This window comes from Lissotriton vulgaris, chromosome 8, assembly GCF_964263255.1.
Source record: "Lissotriton vulgaris chromosome 8, aLisVul1.2, whole genome shotgun sequence".
Classification (NCBI taxonomy): domain Eukaryota; kingdom Metazoa; phylum Chordata; class Amphibia; order Caudata; family Salamandridae; genus Lissotriton; species Lissotriton vulgaris.
In genome coordinates this window covers 793,037,000-793,058,277 of record NC_141696.1, presented here as the reverse complement: position 1 = coordinate 793,058,277, position 21,278 = coordinate 793,037,000, and the positions used below count along the sequence as shown (strand labels likewise).

Genomic DNA, 21,278 nt, shown 5'->3' with positions numbered 1-21,278 from the left:
ACATTGCTGGGCCTTGCCTGACCATTTTAGGAGATTTCAACTTCCATTTGGAGAAGCATACTTCCCCTGACACCTCCCTTTTATTAGACGCCCTATCCTCCTATAACTTTCCTCTGCTAAAGACTGGACCTACCCATTTAGCCGGCCACACCTTGGATGGAATTTTCAGCAATGACTCTCGTCTCTCTATTGGTATCCCTTTCCCTCTGTCATGGTCAGACCACTTTGTTGTCCCTTTTCGTTTTTCCCCTCCTCCCTCCAGTTGCTCCCAGTCTGCTCATACCAAGTGGGTCTCAAGAAGGAATTTTGGGGAGATTACTAACGACTCCCTTGCTCCGTATCTGGCTTCACTTAAGCCCTCTTCCACTGGTGATGTTCACACGGCGGCTCCTGACTTCTCCAACTCCTTGACGGAGTCTGTCAATTCACTCGCCCCTGCCAGGCTCCACTACTCGGCTAGGAAACGGCCCTCAGCCCCCTGGTACTCTGAATCTCTCAGGATTCTTAGACAAGGATGCAGAAGGCAGGAAAGGCTTTGGAGGACACATCTTGATCCTATAGAAAGGGAAAAACACAGAACCCTTCTCAAAGAGTACAAATCGGCCGTACTCAGAGACAAACAGGCCCACTTCTCCAAACTCACATCCTCCCTCAAATCATCCAGTGATCTATTCAAGATAGTGGATAATCTCTCCCTCATTCAGATGCCTGATCCCATAACAGCTTCACAGGACCTGTGTGATCAGATCTCCACTTTCTTCCATGAGAAGATCATGGATATCTATACAGACTTGGAAACTCAGAATTCCAGTCCCCTCCTTGCCTCTTCCTTAATCCCCCCTGATATCCCTGTCCCTACCCCCGGCCACGCTCTCTCCCAGTTCCCCGTCATCACTTCCGCTCATCTTAACTCTCTGCTTGACAAACTTAAGTCTGGATCACCTCTGGATCCATGCCCCCTTAAGGTCCTCAAAGACTGCAGACAGACTATCCTTCCCCCTTTGATGGAAGTGATGAACCTGGCCATTTCAGAGGGGATTTATCCCCTCTCTTGGAAATTGGCCACTGTCAAGCCCCTACTTAAAAAACCTACCCTGGACCCTGGGACACTAAAGAACTTTCGTCCCATCTCCCTTCTTCCTGCCCCTGCTAAACTTTTGGAGACTCATCTCAACCTCCACCTGAGCTCTTTCCTTGACAGTACCAACTCTCTTGATCCCTCACAGCATGGTTTTCGGAGGACCCATAGCACTGAGTCGGCACTTACAGTGGTAGTCGATAGCATTCGCTCTAAGGTCGACACCGGTCAGACAACCTTACTGGTGTTACTTGACCTCACGGCGGCTTTCGACACCCTGTCTCCAAATATTCTTGTTAACCGACTCAGTGAGCTGGGAGTCAAGGATTCTGCACTCAATCTTCTTGCCTCCTTTCTTGACCAACGGAAGCAAAGGGTCAAGCTTGGCGAGTATATGTCATCTGTCAAGGCCGTGAAGTGTGGGGTCCCCCAGGGCTCTTCACTGAGCCCGACGCTTTTTAACATTTACGTCGCCCCTCTCGCCAGGCTTATAAGATCCTTTGGCCTGGAAGTTCTCTCCTATGCCGACGACACGCAGATTATGGCTTCCATCTCCCAATCTGTGAGCCAAACCGCGCACAATTTTAAAAACTGTATGGAGGCGGTCGCCGGATGGATGCTTAAGAACTTCCTTAAGTTAAATGGCGAGAAAACGGAGGTCCTTGTTTTTGGAGGCAAAAGTGAGATCTGGTCTATGGATTGGTGGCCGTCTGTCCTCGGGGCCTGTCCTACGCCCACTTTCTCTGCCCGTAACCTTGGGATCATATTGGACACCTCTCTTTCCTTGGACAAACAGGTCAGTAGGACAGTGTCCACTTGCTGTAATGCCCTGAGGGTTTTAAGGAAGATCTCTCACTACCTTTCCCCTGAGGCACGCAAACAGGTAGCAATAGCGGTCATTGCCTCAAGACTGGACTATTGCAATGCCCTATACTTTGGCATCAGCAGTGGTCTCATTCAGCGCCTCCAGACCGTACAGAATGCGGCTGCCCGGTTTGTTGTAGGTGCTCCTAAACGTTCCTCGGGCACTACCATCAGAAAAGACCTGCATTGGCTCCCCATGCAGGCAAGGATCAACTTTAAGGCTCTATGCCTTACTCATCGTGCCCTTAATGAATCTGGACCGGAGGCTATTCGTGCTCTGGTGGCCCACTATGTCCCTGGGAGAGCACTTCGCTCTTCCAATAAAAACCTGCTTGTGGTTCCTCGTATATCCAAGGTCCGGTGGGGAGGAAGGTCTTTTCGCTTCCTTGCGCCTAGACTGTGATCTCAAGCTGATCTCCTCTCACCTTCAGTTCCGCAGGGCACTTAAGACTTGGCTATTTCTAGCAGCTTATCTCTAAGTTTCCCCCCTGGTTGATATCTGAGCTCTCTGGTTACCATCTTCAGCGCCTTGATGCCTATGGGTTTAGTTGCGCTTCTTATATACAAATTGCCTTTAATAATAATAATAATAATAATTATATACGTATCAGATGACAGCCATGCGACTTTAATGGGAATGTTTGAGGCAATGTATCAGCATAAATCTTACTGCACACTGCCATAGAACTTTGATATTAGAGGTGGGCGGTGGGAGAGGGGAGGGGGCCAATAGGGAGACGCCCTGTTTTGACACTCACTGAACCCTGGTTCGGCCTCCCGTTGATGGACATGGACTAGGGTGATGGCGTTTGGGGTCAGTTTTGCACTGTACAATACTGATGCACTGTTGTGAGATTATTATGGCGACCTCTGCCCTAGCGCTTATAGCGCTAACCGCCCCTATGAGGGCAATTCTTGGGAATACACAGGGAAGCTTTACAAGTTGGTGGGAGGGATTGGGTCCTGCCAGGCCAGGTTGGGGGTGATCGGCTGTGGGTGGGGGGGTGGGGGGGAACGTGTGTTGCAGGATGTTGTTGTTTTGCACAGGGGGAACTGAAAGTTGAGCCAAGCAGAATGTTGCCCGATTTTACATATAGGAGAACGACCGATGTTGATATAGCCTCGCAGAGAATGTTATGCAGTACTGGGAGAACGCTGTCTGTTACCTCTTTAGTCGCACACCTGAAATGACAGACACGAGTGAAGTGACCGCTGAAGGCGGTCCTAACACACTGAAAGCATTGGCCTGGAATGTGAGAGGGCTGAATGACTACCGCAAACTCAGTAAGGTGTTAAATTATCTTCCCAGGCATCACATTGATCTCGCCCTTATCCAAGAAACTCACCTCCCGCTTAAGAGTAAGATGCTCACTGCTAAAGGGTTTGGAGGTAACAGTTTGGCAGCGGGGTTCACCACACACTCCAGAGGGGTAGTCACGTGGGTCAATCCTCGATCCAAACTAAAGCTAACACTGATTGAGGCGGACACGGAAGGTCGCTACCTGATTGCCAGATGTGTCGGTAAAGGACACGATCTCATAGTAGTTAACATATATGGGCCCAATTACGACAACCCTGAGTTTTAAGCGGCTCTGGCTGCGCACTGCAGGTCCTATGCTACCTCCAAAATGCTATGGCGGGGGGGGGGGGGGGGGGGGTGACTTCAACTTTGTGTTCAATCCAGACCTGGAGAGATCTAAGGGGCCGCCTCGTCTACCGGCTGCTGCGGCCCTCCTCATGCAGGCTGAATTGGTTAAGTTCGATCTTGCTGATGTCTGGCGATCCAAGCACCCCACTCAGGGGGAGGTATACGGACTACTCTGCCTTTCACAACGTACACACAAGGATTGATTACTTCCTGGCTTCTCAGTCGGTGCTTAATTGTGTCGGGAGTTGTGTGGTGCTGCCACGTACTCTTTCGGACCACTCCCCTCTACTCTTAACGCTGGTAGTGCCGGTGAAAAGAATTCCTCCATTTACGTGGCAATTTCCTCCTTATTCCCTATTGGACGATGTGTTCAGAGGGGAACTGGCAGAAGACATAGATTCCTTCTTCGAGACTAATTTGGGATCTGTTGACAGTTTCCAGACTATATGGGACACATTCAAAGTTTATATCAGGGGGATGGCCATGGCCAAACACTCTAGTGTCCTTAAGGCCATAAGACAAAGGTTGAAGCATCTTGAGGCTCAACTGAAGGACCTTGAGATAAGGCAGCAGAGCAACCGAGATGTTGATATCATGGCACAGCTCAAAACATTACTTGCTGACTATAATGAGGAGGCAGATAGGGAAGTGCAGCATATGGGCAAGTACGCTACAGCTCGGACATACGGGGAAGGGGAGAGGCCTAGTTCTGTATTAGCCAGAATAATGCGTCAGGACAGGCGACCCCTGGTGATTGATGAGCTGCTAACATCTACAGGGGATGTGCTCACAGATGAGATGGAGATTCTTGAAGAGTTCAGGGGTTACTATGCGGATCTCTATAAGTCAAAATCCTCCCAGATGGAGGAGGAAATCGATGACTATCTCAGCTACATAAAAATGCCCTTCTTGCCCGATTCGCAAAGGGAATTTCTGATGATGCCAGTGCAAGAGGATGAGATACTGGAGGCGCTGGAAGGGATGCGTTCTGGCAGTGCCCCAGGGGCAGATGGCCTCACAGTGGGCTTTTACAAAGCGTTTAAAGACAAACTAATGCCACATTTGATAACTCTTTTTGATGACATCTGCGCGGAGGGCAGTATGCCAGCCTCCATGAGAGAGGCGCTGCTGATCACAATTTTGAAACCTGGGAAACCTCCCAATACCTGTGGTTCCTATAGGCCGCTTTCCCTGATAAACGTGGACGCCAAACTGTATGCTAAGGTGTTGGCCACGGGGCTGGCTCTGCTTGTTCCGGACCTTGCGGCACCAGAGCAGGCCGGCTTTGTCCCAGATCGAAATCTCACGTATAATATCCGAACAGTACTGGGGACCATGCAGCACGTACAGCAAGAAAACAAAGCGCTAGCCATTTTCCTTGATATGGAGAAGGCATTCGACTCTGTGGAATGGCCATTCATGCTGAGAGTCTTACGAAAGCTGGGGTTGGGTGAACCCTTCCTGCAAATGCTGGGGGCATTGTATTACAAAGCCACGGCGAGACTACGGATAGGGGATACTGTCACTGAAGCTCTCGAAATAAGCAGGGGAACTAGGCAAGGATGCCCCCTCTCATCTCTATTATATGCGCTGGTTGCTGAACCTTTGGCATGTGCGATTAGGGAATACCATGGTCTGGAGGGTGTCAACTTTCCGACGTACAAAATAGGTATTTCCACGTACGCAGATGACACACTGCTGTATGTCCGCGATCCGGAAACTAATCTCACATCATTTCTTAGAGAGGTGGTAAGGTTTGGGGCCCTCTCAGGGCTGAAAGTTAATTGGACCAAATCAGTGGCGTTCCCATTAACTCCAGTTACTCTGCCGTTCGAGATGGAATATCCACTGCAGTGGCCGACTGACCCGGTCCGGTACTTGGGGATACATCTACATACAGACACAGATATACTGATCCGGGAGAATTACGGGGTTGCATTTTCCAGACTGGTGGATGATGTTGAATCATGGTGCAAGCTTCCCTTGTCATTAATGGGAAGGATCGCCATCATGAAAATGGTGGTCTTGCCAAGGTTCTTGTTTTTGTTCACTAATATCCCGGTGGTCCTCTCCAAGGTATTTTTTAAACAACTGACTCAAGTACTCATTAAACTTGCATGGGGGGGGGGTAAACAACCCAGAATTCAATGGAAGGTTTTAACACTACCGTTCGAGATGGGGGGCCTGGGTGCCCCGGACATGGAGAGATACTATAGGGTGGCACAGGCAGCCCATCTGCATTCATGGATACACGGAAATCCACACATTCCACACGTGATCCTTGAACGTTTGTTTGCGGAACCTTTTCCCTTGCCGGCCACTGTCTGTTTTCCGGTTGACCGCAGCGTCGGTAGACTGGACTCCATAAAGACCACGAACCATGCTTGGCATGCGTTGGCACAGGCACAGGGCTGTTAACTGCTATATTCCCCACTAATGCAAATTGAATGGGCAATATGGCTCCCCCTACTGAAAGAGAAAGGGGTCACGAGGGCACTGAACAAGCTGGGAATCTCCAAGTTAGAGGGCCTATTTGTTGACGGGGTGGTGAAAACCTGGGAACAGGTACTCCCCCTGCAGACAGAGGCTTCACTTTTGACGCACTTCCAGTATCACAGAGTCCGGAGCGCGTTGCTGGACCTTTTGGGCCCGGACCTGGCGGAGCCATCTGAGGTGGCGGAACTTACATATGTGATTAAGACTGTGTCCTCTCGCAAGCTGGTTACGAACCTCAATAAACTGGGAGTCCGGCACAAGCAACTTCAATATTCCAAAGCTAGAACGGAATGGCAACACGATCTCCAAACACAGATAGACGATGAGATGTGGAAGTATTGCTGCACTAGCACTAGAAGACTGTCTCTGAACGGGAGGCACAGATTGGTGCATTTCAAATATCTGCATCGTATCTACTATACACCAGAGAGGCTACACAGGTACGGGCTGCGACGGTCTACGGAGTGTGAACGCTGTCATGCGCAAGTGGCCGATTTTATGCACATGGCTTAGAACTGTCCTGGCATCAATAAATTCTGGGTGGAAGTCTTCTCGGAACTTAGCCGGATATTAGGCGTCGAGATAATAGCCAACCCGGTGCTAGCGCTGCTGGGATATTCGAAAACACTACCAGTGGCGCTAAGACGCCTGGCGGATATGGCTTTGCTAATGGGCAGGCGCGTTGTAGCTATTTGCTGGATGAGGGGTCCGTTGCCTACAAAGAAGAGATGGGCCAGAGAAATGCTGTATTGCTGTACTCAATCTGAAACATACAGTGAATTGCTTCCACCTAAGAGTCGCCCCAAGAACTTCTGGGGTCTGTACCAGACATATGTCCACGCAAGTGTGGTTGAGGAGGAGACAGAGCAGGGCAGGGACACTGATGAGCTTGTCGTACCAGAAGAGCAGACTGAACATGATTAGCGGGGACCACTACTGGGAACGGGAAGAGCATAGGGTAAGCTGGAGTCAGGAAGGAGGTGTTATTAGTCAGTAAGGAGTGCGGGGCTCTCTAAAGGTAACAAAGGGATAACTCTACGAGGGGTGGTTTGAGAGGTCCTGCAGGAATGAGGTAGTAGTCTAGAATCTGGGCGGGGTGCTAGACTCCCCCTCCTATACCTAAAGAGGGGTGGCTTGAAATTACTTCTCTGGGAACTTAAATTGGGTAGGCGAACTGCTGGCAAGTTGTGGGTGGGGGGTTGTTGGGGTAGGATTTAAGGATTGAGTTTTCATATGGAAGCTGTGTTTGTCCTGCGACCTGCTGGGCTTGGCGTGATAATTGCTAGTAGGCATGCAAATGCACATTTGCAGGGGGCGTGAGACGATATTAATGCCGTGGAACTGTTGATAAACTTGGAGACCTTTGCATTACGTACTAATTGAACGCCGCCGGGCCTCCGGGATGTTGGCTAATTGGCTGTGTACAAAGTTACTGGTGTGTGCGGACATGTTTGTTGAGAATCAGCTGCCGGCCCCAGGGTTGTAGGCTGCACGCTATGTACAATATTCTGCAAGAGAATAAAGGTTTTAAAACTTATATATATACCGTTGAACTGGTGAGGATTGCGCGCCGAAGGAAATTCGGTTCCAAACCGGAGCGCAGGAAACACATCCGAGCCCGATGGCGGAAAAAAACAATCTGAGGATGGAGCCGATGCCCATGCGCAATGTGGTCCAAAGGAGGAGTCACCTATCTCGTGACTTCCAAAGAACTTCTCAGGACAACAATAAACTGCAAACATCCGGGCCCAAAACTAGGTGGCAGTGAGGAGAGCAGCTCCAACACGGGAGGAGAAAGAACTTACTAAACCTAGAGTTAAAGCCAACTTTCTCCTTCTGACCACGCCCCAAATTGAACCTTATCTAAAAATCGTGAGCAGACCATTTCATCGCCATTTACTCATTAGATTTAGGTTCAACATAATCCAATACTCCCTGGGTGATTTTCCTGTGTGGGGTGTTTCTGATGAGTCTACCCCGTGTAGCTGCGATAACTTTCCTGAGCAAACCCTCATGCATTTTGTCATGTTTTGTAGCCACTACAAAGAGAGTAGATTGAGGTTCTTGGCACCCATTTTAAGAGATGCAGGTTTCGTCCAGGTACGGCCTGCTCTACTTTATCTCCAGTTATTAGGTAGTACCAGGACAATCTTCGGGGTTGCTAGCTTCCTGGTCGCAGCCATGCGTACAAGGACCAGGACGCTATCCCCGAGACAACTGGAAGGGTGACGTTATCATCCTGTATTCCCGCTATTGACTTTTTAACCATTTTTAACTTTTTATACTGTGTATGATTTATACTGATCTGAACCTTCATATGTATGTACAGTGGATACCCTGACAGATTTGAACCCTTGATTGTTTTTTGACTTCATGAATTTTGTTAAAATTGTAATCAATTTTTTAAATATATGTCGTTTTGTTGCTTTTATGATTTTAAATGCAATCGAATAAAGCTTGCTTTGATTGATTGATTGATAGGTGGCGATCTATGCACTGTGTGCAATCTGCAGCTCATATGCCGCAAACATATGTATTTCATTCGCAGCCAGAGCTTTTTACTATATTATGTTCATCCCTGGCGCCTCGTCCATGTGCCGCGAAACTCGACGCTAGGCACCAGATCTGGGGCTCGCATCCAGTGTGTGACGTTTCTTCTCTTTTCGCCAGGTTCAAGCCGTTGAGATGGGCTGCCGGCTGAACAAGCCCCCCAAGCAGGAGGCCCCCGCCCGGGGGATCATCTACTCCACCATGAAGAGGCCTCAGGCGGAAACAAAGACCGACGCAGCCTGCGAGTACCACTTCGTGAACTTCACGACGCTAGACACCGGTGAGTGAGGGGGCCGGGAGGGGGTGGGGTCAGGGTGGGCTGCAAGGTGCACTCTTGGCTTTAGAAGTACTGGGCGACAGCCGACGGGAGTAAAGCACAATTCAGAAGTAAGGGGATGATGCAAATAGGTTTCTGCCAACGATGGGCTCTTGCGGAAGGGAGCGTCGCAGCCCCCGGAGGGGAGCTTTCTCCAGGGCATTCACTTTGAAGCTTGAGCTTAAGGCAGAGACAGAAGCCGAGGGAGTCTGCAGCAGGGAAAATTGTGTGGGTCTGGCTGGCCTGCTATGAATATGAACGCGTATCTTTATGTTAAAAGACAGAGTGAGTAGGCGGAGCTTATGTTTATGGAGCCATGTGTTTGAAACACATGGCCCGTAAAGATAAGAATCCTTTTGCGACGGCAGTAAGTCAAGTGAGCCCGTCCAAGTGGGACAGCTCAAACAGAGAAAACTGTACGTCACAAAATGCTCATTCCCAATGGCCAGCCACCGTTTAGCATAAACGGTGACGCCAGCCAATGGGAAAGAGCGGTGGGGCTTAAACCCTGCTAGAGAAAGCTCCTCAGATCATAAGATCTCGCCAGCGAGACTGCGCATGTGCGCAGTCTTACGCTAGGTTTCGACCTAAAAACAGTTGCACACTTTTTGCTGTAGCACATAACACAACATTCATACAGGACCTTGAATAGGAATTGCTTCTTTTTGGTCCTACCATTAATTTTCCTTCTCAGACTTATCTATACCTAACTAAAACACAGAAAAGTAGCCAGATTAGTACATTTTTCAGCTAAATTTCAAGCCAATTTTAAGCGGAGTGAAAGTGACAAGAAAACCAGAAACAGCATTTCTTATGGACAGTGAAAAGTATAGTTATCACTGACTGGGTACATTATACATTACTCCTTATAGTGTCCAATAAAGGCACAGTGCAGTTTGCACACAGATTTATACTTTAGCGTGAACTTAGGATATCTCGGAAAGAATAACATTTTTCCTTTTTTTAAAAGTGTTAAAACACATGGTCAAGGTCCATTCACGAAAAGTGTGTAAAAAAAAAACACTTATGTAGCTAAAAGGCTGTCACGACTTCTGATTAAGTTAAACATTCTCTGTTGACATATATAAGTAGCATGGAGTGGAGGAATTTGAATCCTGGGCGAAAGACATGCGATAGTGCTATGTTAAACAGAATATACAAAATAACTTAGTGCACTCACCCTCTCGTGTTTGTATATAAGGTTTTCAGATTTTGCCAATCCCACAGAAAGCTGAGCCATTGTTTGATTATGAATGCTCTCTCTCATGGACCCAGCCAAAAACGGAGCAAGGAGCTGCACTGACCATGCTTCGGGCAATTGTCTCAAAACCTGAGCTGTGTTGAACTCAGGGGCATGTTTGTTTAAAAGGTCCACACCAGCCACCTGGAGTGTACCATCAGAGGAGTCTGGATTCAAGTAGATAGTGAGTAGGAGATGGAAGAGTCTCTGCCGGTAGGGCGCATCTTTACTCACAGAGTTCCACAGACAATAGTCTTCAGCAGCAGGGAAGTCTTTCAACTGGTGGACAAGTATGTTCAGAGCTTTGTCATGTTCTTCCAGCTTCCCGTATAGTATTGCAGTTTCCAGATGAAGATCAGTATTCTTTATTTTATCTGTTAAACAAAGACTATCATATTAGTGTTCTGACAAATCACAAATGTGTACGAAGTTTTCCTAAAGTTGATCTAAACACCAAAATGTGTTTCTTATGGCCAAGTGCAATGGAAAGAAAACAATTTGGATAATGTCCATAAAAGATCGCAGATAAAAGAGTCTGCAGGGATTTAGAGTTAGTACAAAATCCATTTCAGCCTGTTGTTGTGCATGACTACATAAGATGTTAACATTTTTAAAAAAATATACATATCTAAATGAAGACATCTGCCAAATAAGGTTCCTAATAATGGGCTGTTGAAATTGCACAATAAATTAAGGCAATCGACAATGTAAACCTATTTGGAAATACACCAACATGAAGTCAATTAATGGGTAAGCATAGAATAAACTTCACAAAATCAAAGGGCATAACCCTGCCTCTTCATTGAAGACTTTGGTAGTACAGAACAAGTTATTTACCTGCGGTTACATTCTTTCTGGTGGATACGCTGCCTAGCTGCAAATTCCTCAACTTAAGAATATCACAAGGAACCAGACTGGATCCGAAACAATGTTCCCAACAATGCTCCCAAACGTAGGCTTTCTTGATAGCTGCTCCAATGATATATATTTTTTTTATTCATTTCCTTCCTCACCGATTTGCCTTGCCTTGAGCAGAAGTCCAGCACCAAGATGGTTAGCTAGCTAGCTATAAACAGTGACATCTGTGGTCAGCTCTGAGCCCTTGGGGACACTGCCCTCTTTTCTTGCAGGTGCCCTCAATACTGGAGTTCTTATTTGTGCTTTTGAGGAGTTTAAAAACCCTAAATAAATACCCAAAAGATACAAACTACCCCTGTAAAGGGAAAGATAAAAACAGCTATGTCTATCTATAAAATACTGAAAAAAGTAAAGGTTAAAGTGACTTTGTAAGTAGATGCTAAAATAAGCGTTACAAAAAAACCCTCTGAAATCCACCAATTATAGCTTTCAGAATGCACTGCTTATTATCTCAAAGATTACATCACTCATGACATTATGGTATTAAATGGCATCACTAATGACATCATACAATCACTGACACCATCCTACAGGGTGTGTGGACTTAAAGTAATTCTCAACACGTTACAACTGTGGACAATTTTATATCCACCATATTGGGATTATCCTCTTTAAAGACCTCATATGACCCACAATTTTAAAGTTAGGAGGTTGACGGGTATATATTTACCTACTGTAATGATACCTTGCGTCAGGCTCTAGGACAACACTATGTAGAGTAGTTCCAGAGATGGTCAAAATGGAATACAACCGTACAACTACGCTTACCCCACCAGTATGAAATAACCACCTCTAAGTGAAACATCACTACATTCCACATTATTCATTGATCTGCAAGGCCTCAAAATCTTTAGTGAAGTACTTGAAATAAATATGCATAGATTACCCCCTTCCATGCTCATGACGGAACGGTTCCGTCATGAGCGTCGGTTGGCCTGTGCTTATGACGGAACCGTTCCGTCATGGTTCCATTGGTTCTTTAGAACCTTCAGCACCGCAGCGGAATTCGCGCAGCGCAGAAGGGGTTAAAGAATAGAATTTGTGTACACATCAAGGCATAGATGTGATTATGGTCTTTTCTGCCAAACAAATGAGTGGAATTAGCGCTAACCAGCTCAGCTGCTTTTTCTATGGCTAATATTGTATACTGGGATTATATTTTGTTGCATGCTTCAGAGACACTCAGATTTGCTAAAACAAGAAATATCTGCAGCATGCAAAGAGAATTTTACTTTCATCAGAAACCTCAGGTTTGTTTTTGAAAAATTAAACTGTCAGATAGAAAATCTACAAACATAGACACTGGACAACTAAAGCACTTGTTATAAAAATGCAACCCATACATTTAACTTTACGGAGGACAATACTGTAAGATATTAAAGCTATTTTCCTCTCCCCCAGATAACATTGTTTTCATGCGCCCTTAACAGTACCTCTCTTTCACATTAGACCACGGAGTTAGGGCAGGTCATTTTAGCTCTTAAGTTAGGCATACTACCTCTGAAAGAATAGAAGAGCCATTGGTCCATGTTGAAAGAGAAGATTATTCTTTTTGACATGTATAAAAGGGGGTTCCAAGATTTAAAGCATGTATACTTTATGTCAGTCGATCACAATACCTTGCACTTACTATATGCTCCCTTTATTTAAACTTTTAATATTAAACTTTTAATACTACAGATTTTGACGCTGCTCGAATAGTTTTTGTTATGTTGTGTTTTAAATTATTTTACTCATTCTTAAAACTTTTACAGTTTAAATAGCTTTATTGAATTACAAAATGAAGCACCTACATCCAAAGGCCGGTGGTCGTGATGTAAGAAATTAGAAATGGGAATAAACTTTGAGGAAAACAACCCCGCTTTCAAACTTGGTGTCACCACCCTCTTCCTGGGGGACTCACCTTCATTGCTCATACTCATCTAAGCCACCCACGCTTCAATTTCAGAAGGAGTCCAACCCAATGCCTCATGGTTATTCCACATACCTAATGCCACGCGGGGTGTCTGCCACATCTTTAGTAGTTTGTGGACATACTCGTAAGCAGGAGTACTCGCAAGCACAAAGTTTCCTATACTCTCGCTTAAGGAAAGCAAGGCATGGTGCCCAAGTTTTCTTGCAAGTTATTTCCCTTGCCTCGAGCATTGCTGAAATTCTTTCCATCCCAATCAGGGTTCATAGGTGATGCAACCACATATCACAGTCCAGGGCTACCTCCCTACCCCACAGTGCTGGCACAGCTTGTTTGGATGTGCATAAGGACAAGGCTATTGCCCTGCTTCATTGTGTACACAGTGGGAAACAATATATACTTAGACTTTTTCAATAGATACATTTATGTGCTATTATGTCTCATATATGTCATTTGTTGCTCTCAGCAGAGGTCTTAGTCAATAAACTTAAACTGAAACTGCTGGCCAAATGGATACTTCTGAAAAGGCACTGAAAATAAGCTCCTCAGCAGCATATGAATGAACCCATGGTAAAACTGAGCCGAGTATATGTATAGCTGCAAGTCTGAGCAAATCTGGCCACCATGTCAGGGTCTGTTTGACTTTGAACAGCAATAAAACAACATTGTCTGAATGACCAGTCACTTACTTCTATTGGAAATCCAGTCTTGGAGGTTATGCATTTATAGGGAGCAGGGGGATATACAAGAACATTATCCCTTGCATGGTCTTTCACTTGACCAATGAGAATTGGGTCTGTTGCCTCAAAGTTGGACCAAAGATAATATTTTGCTTTTTATTCCCCGTCCTGGATAGGACGGGGAATAAAAAGTAGTTGCGCATATGCACGAGCACTGAAATATGATTGGTTGAGGCCGTGTTAGCCTAAATTTTTCCTTATTATAGCGAGGGCGAGCATCCTTAATATAACAATAGTTGTGTTTTCCACCTAGCTCACAAGTTAGGGGGACAGATTTTTTGATAAGACAGTTATCTAGGTAGGTAAACACCCTTAATCCTATCCACCACATGTATGCCGCTACTGGGCCATCAAACAACATGTCCAATATTTTAGATTGCATCTCAGGGCAGAAGGATGTGCTTTTCAACCGTCCTTAGTGGTGCAAAACAGATCCGGTTGCCAATTATCGGAGCTAACATATTTGAAGGTCTCACATTTCGGTACGGTCTTATTATGTATAATGCTTTCCATGAGCATAATCATCTTGACCATCCTCATCTTGATCATGATCGGAAACATCAGAGTTATAATACTTTTCAACCTCAGCTTCTTCCACAGCAAGAAGTAGACATGCAGCTGGTGATTAATGGGCAGATACCTCCTGCGGAACATTGTCAGGTGGAAGCAAGGGTGTCGGCAGAGGATCCTAGTGGTCCGGTGTTCTTACTTGAGCAGGTGGCTGTGGAAATGGCAGAGGTTTTTTTATTATTATTTTCTTATTTTACAGTTTTATATAGCGCAAACATGACCCGAAGGTTATAGGGTATGCGCTCTACATAGCACCAGTTGTGTTACAGGAGGGCATTCATTTTTTTAGGCATGGGGAGATGAAGTGATTTGCCCCGAATCACAGGATGTTCAGAATCATTGCAGAGACTCAAACCTGGTTCCCCAGATTAGAGGTCGATCGCCCAGCCATTAGGCCAACTCCTCTCCCCATGTTGATAAATGATGCAAAGCTGCTGGCTGTGCATAGTAGTCGGGTGTAGGAGACAATCACCAAAGTATTCTTAATGTACTTCAAGCATTCAAGAAAATCTGAGGAAACCTGGAGCAGGCAAGCCTGATCAAAGGCAGAAGACCCCACAGCCTAAAGGATGCTTATTAAGTCCTCATTCATCTTCATGGTCAAACGGGGCTAGACGGATATCTCGGCATGAGGATCCGGTAGCCTGATGATCAAATTCATTGCCATCATGAGTGCCTTCAAACTCCAAGACAGACTCTTCATGATAAATGCCCAGTCTGCTCATGTTACTACCTTCTGCATCCGAGGGAGGGTCATACAGAATCTGCAGAAGTACTAGTGATGCGATTCTTTTCAAGAGACAGTTTGCCAAGCTAAAACCTATCGCTCACCCAAACTAATGGAGGAATCATATGAAAAGCAGGGGTTGATAAAAGTAGCATCAACAATGATACCTTAGAGGGTGGAGCCATGGTTGGTATTGTTAAAATCAAATAAGTGGATGCACTGATGAGCAGGTTTAGGGTTATCAGCCTCTCAAGACCTCACCAGTGCCTAGGGACTGCATTCCCCAACAGTACACATGTGAGGAGGCGCGGCTGCAGCCCTGTGATCTAGCGGGCAGGGCCTCCACTTCAGAGCTAAAAGCTCCCCTGCCATCCCACTTCACGGAAACACTGCTGAGCGATGTTAGGGTTATCAGCCCAACTGGACCTCGTCAGTGCCTGCGGACTCCATTCCCTAACAGTACATGCGCCAAGAGGTGCGGCTGCAGCCTGGTGATCAAGAGGGTGGGGGTCTCCATTTCAGCGAAAAATCGCTCCTGCCAACACACTTCCCGGGGGACTTTGCTGAGCAGTTTTGGGATTTTCAGCCCCTCTGGACATCGCCATTGACTGGGGACTTCATCCACCAACAGTTCATGTGCCAGGAGGCACGGTTGCAACCTGGTGATCAAATCAAGCGGACAGGACCTCGTCTTCAGAGCTAAAAGCACCTTTGCAAAGCGGCCTGTCCTGTGTGCATCAGCACCAGGAAGAACCAGGGTAGTGCTACCCGCCCCTTGATTTTGTGGCCGGACTATCTTCGCCCAAGGTAAGACTTTTTCTTGACTTCTTGCAACCCCTTGGATGCCTGTAGAGCCTACCGAATTAGGCCCTGTGTTCTGCCACACTCTAAACTGCAGGCACTGCTGGACCCAGTTGTTTGTACGCGGTCCACCTTCATCTGAGCCAATTGAGAATGCACACAAGGGGATTTTTATCGGTCCACTGTGCCCCAGAAATCAACAAAGATAGCCGTTGCACTCTTTTGGCCTGTTGCTCGGTGTGGAATAAGACTTGTATTGTCCCTTTGGGGGGGGTGTTGTAATTTCTCCCAGCAGGCTTTCGCAAGGTGTTTGATTGAGGTGCCTCCTACTCTTTTTTTTTTCTCTTACCATTACACTAGATCCGTTTTTTGCTCTGCTATACTATTTCATACAAGTGTTCTGATGCTAGATTGTCACTGGTTGGGAAAACTGAAAGGGTAGCCAATATTCTTTTCTCAGTTTTACCTTTGTCTCTCTTTTGGATTGAGTTTTTAATACTGCAAGCGTTTTTTTTATAGGTTGTTTCTTAAAAATATTTGTAAAAAAGTGTTTTTGTGCACACTTTGTTACAGTTGCGGAGACTGTGAATTTTTTTCTTAGCTGGTATGGGGAAAAGAAAATGTACTGAAAAACTCCCTAGTGAACCTATCGGCAAACATATTACAGGGGAACCCACTGTTGTTCCTCTTGGAATTCCACCTTGAAAGAGAATCTAATTGAGGAAGTGGAGCTTATTTTACATCCCGATGCCTCAAGTAAATCCAGTGCTAAATTAAAAAAATCTCAAGTAGCTCCCCTATTCAACAAAAGGGTTGGTAAACCAAAAGCCATGTTACATCCAGACACTTGCCCAAAAGATAAAGAGTAGGTGGGTGTTCTCAAACTAATCTGCATCCGAGTCTCTTACCTAATTTATCAATTCCGCTAGAACTCACAACTGTATGTTCTAAATCGCTTTTCTCCCTTAGCCTCCAGTGCTCAAACCCCCAATGGTTCTCGTAAGCTCCCAACCATTACCACTCAGCTGGTAGATGTAGAGGAGACCAGTACACAGATTAAAGAACTTTAGTACGTTGTTCATTTCCTTAGGGCAAAAATAATTGACCTAAGGAGGTCAATTGCTGACGGAATCACAGTCATCTGTGCATTAGCTCGTAGATCAAATAGAACAGTATGAGCACCCCTATTATGAGGGGGGGACATTATCATTGCATTCTGATCCCCCACCTATTGTGTCCCATATCTGATCAGATACGGAGGCTCCATCATTTGCTTCACATCGTCCCAGGGTTGTGAACCTGCAACTTCAATTTTTTCTATTCACACCTAGGCATCAAAATCACCCCAGGGCTTGCACGGACCATAAGCCAACCCATCCCAGATTAAACAAAGAGGGAAGCTTGAGGGGGCCATTACAGTCTACTTCTATAATTTGCGTAAATCTTCCTTAGTCCCATCCTAGAAACCTAATTTTTCATACAACCATTCCTAAACATTTATTGAGTAACACCAATCAAGAAACCTTCCCTTACTTTAGGACTATTTACATGATGGCAATCCCAAACTCCACTCACATTACAGAGAAGATGAGGCCTCTTTGACCAAAAAAGTGATCCATTGTATCAGGGAAGTTAAGTGCAACAGTGTCATCCACTCTGACATCACTAGGGCCATTCATCTGTCATCCCCAGACAATAATTTAGATTACATCAAACTGCAATTGACTCAATTATCTATTGAAAATGGTCTGCTGTCCCTACAAGCTTGGACCTTCACTCCTTATAATTCTTTGATCCAGTTTAAATCTAGAGTATCTGCCCAGCAGAAGAAGAAGCAATCTTACTCATCCTCACTGCTATCCCAGATTGACTGATTGGAGTCTTCAGGGAATGCCTCAAAGTGTATTAGGCAGGGTTTCATATCCCGTCCATCACAAGGGTATTCTATGGACTTTAGCCTTAATACAACTTCTCAACCGAATCATTCTGTTCAGCTTCATCCCACCAGTATAGTAGAACCGTTGGATAACACTGAAAACTCTCCATGCCCCCCTAGTGAGCCTCTAGTCCATCTTGAGACCCCCAGGCCCCATCACCCCACCATCTAGTTCCATTAACAATCTTATTCTGGCCTCCTAGAATTTTGCTGGACTCTGTGTTCCAAGAAACTTGGGAAATTTCACAACCCCATAGACCAGGCTTCTGAACGGCTTTCATTCCAGCCCTTACGTACAAAGCTGGTAGATCTTGGGGTGACCTCACTATATGGTTTAAGGGCTTCCTGGGCTGCCAAGTAAGACAGCCATCCATCGGTTCCCCAACATACTTGGATTTGAAGTAATTTCTTGTGATAAAGTAAAATAACTCTTCTTTAATGTTTATGGTAGGAGTGTTTCGAAGACTGTAGAGTTCCTGGTTTTAAATCTTTTGATAGATACTATTTCTGAGATAAGAGAGGAGGCTGCCATGATTGTAGGTGGGGATTTTAATGTGGGCTTCAAACCTCCAGCATTACTAAGAGAGATAGCTGGAGAGGAAGACCGATTTTGGGGTATACCACAACTTGTGGGCCCTTGTCTAACAACCCTTTCAAAGGTACCTTTCTAGCTGTTAGACCTTAGCATGTGTTGCCATCTGAGAGTCACAAATAGCAGAACTAAGTCTGATGCAGAGAGGCGTCCCACTTCTAGGAGGAACTCATACCAGAGTCATATTGGAGTCATATTGATTATATCCTTCTCGCTCTCCTGTCTTGTGAATATTTTATCGACATGGAAATTCTACCCCAGTATGAGAGTGATCAATTTTGCCAACTCCACACCATTCAGGGCAGCCCAGCCAGCCTAGATAAGAACCAGTGTTTGCCCACAGAGACCTGATTATTAGTAAAAATCAGAGAAAGGTCAGGTGGGAGAGCTTGGTGACCATTAAAGGGGTTTATGCTCAACTTGATATGGTTCCCATCTTGCTCCCCTTAGCAGAGTTCGAACTTTCACCCCAAAAATGTTTGGATGTTCATGTTAAGCGGCTCGAGGAAATGAAACTCCCCTTTTTTTTTTTTTACTAAACCTTCTTACAACAGGAGCTCGCCTCCATCCACAGATCCTACTTGGTTCAACAGGGATATCAGGTTAGCATAGAGCCATCTAATAAATGCCCTTAAAGTTGGTTCTTCCCAAAATATGAAGTCAGACAGGGCACTTCACAATTCTACCCAAAAGAATGTGAAAATAGCTTGGAACATCGCTAATTGGAATGACATCCTGACCCCCACTCATTCTAGGAACCAGGCAGTTTTCTGGCATATTATATCCCACTGATCCAAGACGACCAAAATGAGGCAAGAATCTAACATCCTTCCGCATGAGTGGATTAACCATTTCCAATCTCTTTACAGTTAATTCATGTCTCCCTTCCCCTCTCACCCGTCTGATCCAGCCATGATAGGAACTGTGCCATTTCAAACATTGAGTTCGGTCATTCATCTGATGCTGGTGATATCTTCACTATCGCAGAAATTAAACAAGCCATTTGCTCTCGTAAGGCTGGTAGGGCCCTGGGTTCGACAGAATCCTGGTGGGTCTCTATTTCCGAGCCTGCCATATAGGCTCCTTACTTTAATCATGTAGCGAACACCCTTAGGGCAGGTGCTGAAATCCCCGATTCCAGGAAAAGGGCAGAGATTATTACTATTTTTCAAGAAAGGTCTCAAATCTGACCCAGCAAACTATTGGCCAATAAGCCTCATCGACTCTAGCAAAAAACATATTTTGTAAGCTTATTTTAGAGTGCTTACTAGCTTGGATCAATGATGAGAGCCTGTCTCAGTTTCAGACAAGATTTCATCATAAAACAAGGACACATGATCAGGTCTTTAGGTTCCAACTGAGCAGGTGGAAGGAATATGCTACTTACCAGTATGCATCTGTTCTTGGCATGTAGGGCTGCTGATATTCATATCTGTGCATAGATCGCCGCCTAGTGTTGGGTCCGGATGATTGCACATTGTTGTCCTGGAAGAGTCTTCGAAGTATCACGAGATAGGTGGCTCCTCCCCTGGACTACAGCGCGCATGGGCATCCTCTCCATCCCCAGATTGTTTTTCGCCATTGTGGCAGAGATGGAGTGTAATACTGAAAGTGATGACCATGCCTGAAAATGATTCTGAGTGCTACAGCTGCGACAGGCACCGGGGAGGAGGGCGGGCGATATGAATGTCAGCAGCCCTACATGCCAAGAACAGATGCATACTGGTAAGTAGCATATTCCGTTCGAGGCATGTGGGCTGCTGAATTCATATCTGTGAATAGAATAAATAGCAGTTACCTCCTTAGCGGCGGTTGCCCGTTCCAGCTGCAGCAGTCTGAAAGAGTTCTGAGAACAGCCTGTCCTACAGCAGCTTGCTGTTTGGAGTGTACATCTACGCAGTAGTGTTTGGTAAATGTATGTATGGTGGTCCATGTGGCTGCTCTACATATATCCTCTAGAGGAATGTTACCTAGGAAAGCCATGGATGCCCCTAGCTTGCGTGTGGAATGCGCTCTTGGGGGAACTGTTAAAGTGCGTTTAGCCTTTTGATAACAGATTTGTATGCATTTAACAATCCATCTGGCTATACCTGATTTGGAAATAGGGTTGCCTTTGTGTTGTGGAGAGAAGGCAACAAACCGCTGTTTAGTCTTTCTAAAGTCTTTTGTCCTGTCAATGTAATACAGGAGAGCTCTTTTGACATCTAAGGTGTGCAGTGCTCTGTCTGCCACTGAATCTGGGTTTGGAAAGAAAACTTGCAGTTCTATGGTTTGATTAATGTGGAACTGCGAGATTACCTTAGGCATGAACTTGGGGTTGGTGTGCAGCACTACCCTATTAGCATGAATTTGTAGGAAGGGCTCTTGAATTGTCAGGGCTTGAAGCTCACTGACTCTTCGTAGCGATGTGATGGCTATTAGAAAAGCCACTTTCCATGTAAGAAACTGTATCTCACAAGAATGAAGATGCTCAAAGGGTGGCCCCATGAGCCTAGTGAGAACGATGTTTAGATTCCAGACAGGCGAAGGAGGGTGGCTGGGAGGGATCACTCTTTTGAGTCCTTCCAAGAAGGCTTTGATGGCAGGCACCTTGAAGAGGGAAAGATGCTGTCTGTTTTGAAGATAAGCGGCCATGACAGCCAAATGTATACTAATGGAACTATACGCTAGATTGCATCGATATAGATGCAGCAAGTAACATGATGTTTTGCGTGGACGCATCTAGCGGATTAATGTCATTGTGGGAACAGTAGATGACAAAACGTTTCCATTTGGCTGCATAGCACGCCCTAGTTGTAGGTCGCCTTGCCTCCTTGATGATGTTCATAGACTCAGGGGGCAAGTTGAGGCAGGCAAACTCTATGACCTCAGGAGCCAAATTGCTAGGCTC

At 45.7% G+C, this 21,278-nt stretch overlaps 1 protein-coding gene across 1 annotated transcript in view; it reads right to left on the bottom strand.

Annotated features, from left to right (window-relative positions):
* The window catches only part of TGFBRAP1 (transforming growth factor beta receptor associated protein 1), a 255,012-nt gene that overhangs the window by 77,571 nt on the left and 156,163 nt on the right, over positions 1–21,278 (bottom strand). The window contains exon 10 of the mRNA XM_086934675.1: positions 10,133–10,566. Within this exon, the coding sequence (XP_086790801.1) occupies positions 10,133–10,566 (434 nt within the window). The remainder of the gene's footprint in view (positions 1–10,132; positions 10,567–21,278) is intronic.